At 47.0% G+C, this 3,699-nt stretch overlaps 1 protein-coding gene across 1 annotated transcript; it reads right to left on the reverse strand.

Moving 5' to 3' along the window:
- Positions 1-548: 548 nt before the first annotated feature.
- LOC137335518 (adenosine receptor A3-like) lies at positions 549-1,658 on the reverse strand. The gene has a single exon (XM_068000857.1). The coding sequence runs from the start codon at positions 1,656-1,658 to the stop codon at positions 549-551; it is 1,110 nt and encodes a 369-aa protein (XP_067856958.1).
- Positions 1,659-3,699: the final 2,041 nt, after the last annotated feature.

The following is a 3,699-nucleotide window of genomic DNA, read 5'->3' on the forward strand; positions in this document are numbered from 1 at the left end:
AGCAAGACTCTTCACCAGCTACAAAGCTTCACAGTTTCTGGCAGATGGTGTTCACCATGGCTGTTGTCAATTCCTCGTCAAGTGTCCCCTTGGCTCAGTGATAGAGCTCTTGCAAGGAGGTTGTGGGTTCAAGCCCCAGTCCAAGACTTGAGCACGTAATCTAGGCTGATATTGGAGCAAGGTTGCAAAGGTGTGCTGCATTGTTGGAGGTGCTATATTTTGGATGAGATGTTAAACCTAGGGTCCTGTCTGCCTATTCACGTGGGTGCAAAAGGTCTCATGGCACTTTTTCCCAAGTAAGAATAGAAAGATCTGTAGGTATCCTGGCCAACACTCAACCCTCAGCCAATGCCAACTAAAACAGATTCATTGGTGATTAGTCTCATTGCTGTTTGTAGGACCTTGTATGAAAATTGATCGCCCCCTGTTTGCCTACAAAACAACAGTGACTACACTTCAAGGGTAATCCATTAGTTTGGGGTGTTCTGAGGAGGCCGGTATCATTTTACTTAAAAAGGGTAATTTCTGGTTAAGGAATGTAGCCCATTCTATGTATGAGGAGGAAAGGTGACCTCGTTCAGGACCAAGGCACATGGTCCTCCTTGCCCGACGCTGGTCGACTCTCTGGCCGAGTTCTCTCGACGGCTGGTGGCGTTCAGCACCTTCCCGGTGAACAGCTCCTGGACCCTGAGGCGGAACCTGCGGTCGCGGACGCTGAAGATGATGACATTCCAGCAACTGTTGGAGGTCAGGATCCAGAAGGCGTAGTAGGAGAAGTGGCACCACTGGTAACCCAGGACGTTGCCCACCACCAACACGGCGACGGGGCCGAACGAGGCGAAGAAGGCGACGGTCACGATGCCAATGGTCTTGGCGGCGGTGATGTCCGAACAGCTGAGGTGTTGCTGGGCGAAGCTGCGCGGTGGGGGGGGCTTGGATTGGGCCAGCTTCTGCCTCACTTTGCAGTACTGGCGGACGGCCGAGAAGGTCAGGATGTTGATGACCACCGTGCCACCCAAGAGGGAGAAATCGAAGGCGGGGAAGAGGAGCATAATCTTCCAACCCGAGGTCTGGGGCTGGCCAGTGAAGGTGTAGATGCACATCTTAGTACAGGGGCTGTACTGCAGGGTCATGCCGTCCCTGGAAATCATGGGCACCACGGCCAGGAAGAAGCTGAGACCCCAAGAGAGGGCGATCAGAGCGCAGGTCCTCCTCTTGGTGATGACAATCTTCTTGTGCAAGGGTTTCAGCACCGCGATGCTCCTCTCGATGGACAGCAGGAAGATGGTGCTGATGGAGACGAAGGTGCAGCCGGCGAACACGGGTCCCGTCAGCAGACAGGGCTGCAAAAGGGGCACGGGGTCTCCGGGCCGGGACCCCGTCCCGTCGGTGCTCCCTCTTACAGCCAGGGTAATCTCGCTGTAGACGGAGTAAGGAACGACCAGGACACCCACGCTGAGATCGGCCAGGGCCAAGGATGCTTTGAGGTAACCTTGAGGAGTTCGGAAACTCTTGGAGCCCAGGAACACAACCAGACTCAGAACATTGCCGACTATTATAGCGAGAATCAGTAGGATCATGAAGGAGATGGTGATTGTATCTCCTACTGTATTTTTACTGCAACCATCTGGGTCACTCTGGTTAGATGTTGCCGACATTACGTTCCTTGTATTAGATCGTATCTCTGTATAATTAGATTTTGATTGTGTTTTTTTATTTAGGTTCAATCAGTCCAGTCCCTTTTTGTTTCCTTGTGTAGAGGAGTTGAACTGGTGAGAGGCGGGTTGAGAATTCTTGCAGGGTTTCTCACATCACATGCGCTGAAAAGATGAAAAAACCGGTCAAGTGGCTGAGAGTAATAAAGCAGAGATAAAATCAACCCACTCATCAAAATAAAACATTACACGGTGAAAGGGGAGCCGGGCCAATCCAATGCCAGTGGGGTCGGACTCATTAAAACTTTCTGAGGGACCCGGTGTAAGAATATTGGAAATAGGGAAAAATTGACATCTTTTTCTTAATGCTACTAACCGTCGTGTTCTGCAGGTTGTGCTGCGTATTTTGCCGAGTGTGCGGCTTATTTTGCTGAACTATAAACTGTTAACCTTTGACTAGTGACTGACCCTTGCCCCCTACTTGATGGACAAGGCAGCTACATGATAAAAGATGAACAATGACCCAAAAAAGTGGAACAATAATCCAAAGATAGCGATAAGACCAGGACCACAGCTGGATAGCTAGAGAAAGCTACCTTGAAAAGGGACTTGTGGCTAAATGAGTAATGTTAAAACAAGCTGACCCCATCTGGAATTCTTTGAAAAACAACTTTGTTAATCTTTAAGGATCTTATGAATATTGTTCCATATATGGTGGGAGTTTCCTGCCAAGGGGGACATAAAAACCCAACGTCTTTTGAGATCAGGGCAGAAGAATCAGCGAAGACCGGCCAGCTGTCAGAAGAACACCTGGCTGTCTGAAGACTACCTCACTGTCGGCAAACTCGAAACAACCACGTCACCAACCTCTACCCAGCGATCAAATGAGGTAATATTGTTTTGATCTTTGTTGTCTAAATATTTGACCCCTTTACATATCTGATTTGACTATCAATGAGTGAGACATTGATTACTAATTGGTGTCACCTCCGAATCTGTTACACCTGGAACATTATTACCCACAGTCTGAATAAAGGGGTCGGCTGCCCACTTCTATGTTCGCATCCTCATCAGCATTACAGTCAATGTAATGTGGGCAGCAACAACAGTTACACAGAATGACACAGAATGTACAGCACAGAAACAGGCCATTCGGCCCAACTGGTCCATATGGGCGTTTATGCTCCACACGAAGCTCCTCCTACCCCTCTTCATCTAACCCCATCAACATATCCTTCTATTCCTTTCTCCCTCATGTGTCTATCTATCCTCCCCTTAAATGCATCTATGCTATTCGCCTCAGCTACTCCTTGTGGTAGCAAGTTCCACATTCTAACCACGGTTATTAATTAGCAATGTTAGAACAAATTCCACCCAGAGCAGTTACTGTTTCATATTTGGAAATGTTTGTGTCCTAAATAATTTATTTCCTAAATTAATTAAGCAAGAGTGTTATTTGGAGAGACGCTAGCCAGTTGTTTCCTGCTAACCTTAATCCTAGCCCAACCCTATTTCTAAAATAACTACTGTTTATCCTAACGAATAATTTATACTAACTGTAACCCTAGTGCAAAACAGTCCCTTTCTGAAGCCCCGATAGCTCTGTGCTAACGTTGCCAATAACCATTTCTGCAAATTTCAGGCGATTTAATCCTGCACATCCTTCTCCTCCCTCCACACTGTCAGGAACATTCCAACAGGACAGTGTTGTTCGTTTCTAGCTATCCGAATCCAGGTGTATTCCACCATGGTGCCTATCCCAATACTACTAGGAGAATGGTTGTAAACAATTTTACAACACCAAGTTATAGTCCAGCAATTTTATTTTAAATTCACAAGCTTTCCTCAGGTGAACGTTTGTTGGAAAACGTTTGTTGGCATCTCCACATCATCACTAGGAGAATGAGCATTGCCCCAAAACACGATCTCAAGTAATTAAAAACGAAAAGAATAGCACGGGGGGGTTGGGGGGGTGGGGGAAACAGTCTCAATTAAAAATAAGATTCTTGTAGCAACAAAGTTATGGAAATTAATCAAAACCAAC

The sequence above is a fragment of the Heptranchias perlo genome, chromosome 19, assembly GCF_035084215.1.
Source record: "Heptranchias perlo isolate sHepPer1 chromosome 19, sHepPer1.hap1, whole genome shotgun sequence".
Lineage (NCBI taxonomy): Eukaryota > Metazoa > Chordata > Chondrichthyes > Hexanchiformes > Hexanchidae > Heptranchias > Heptranchias perlo.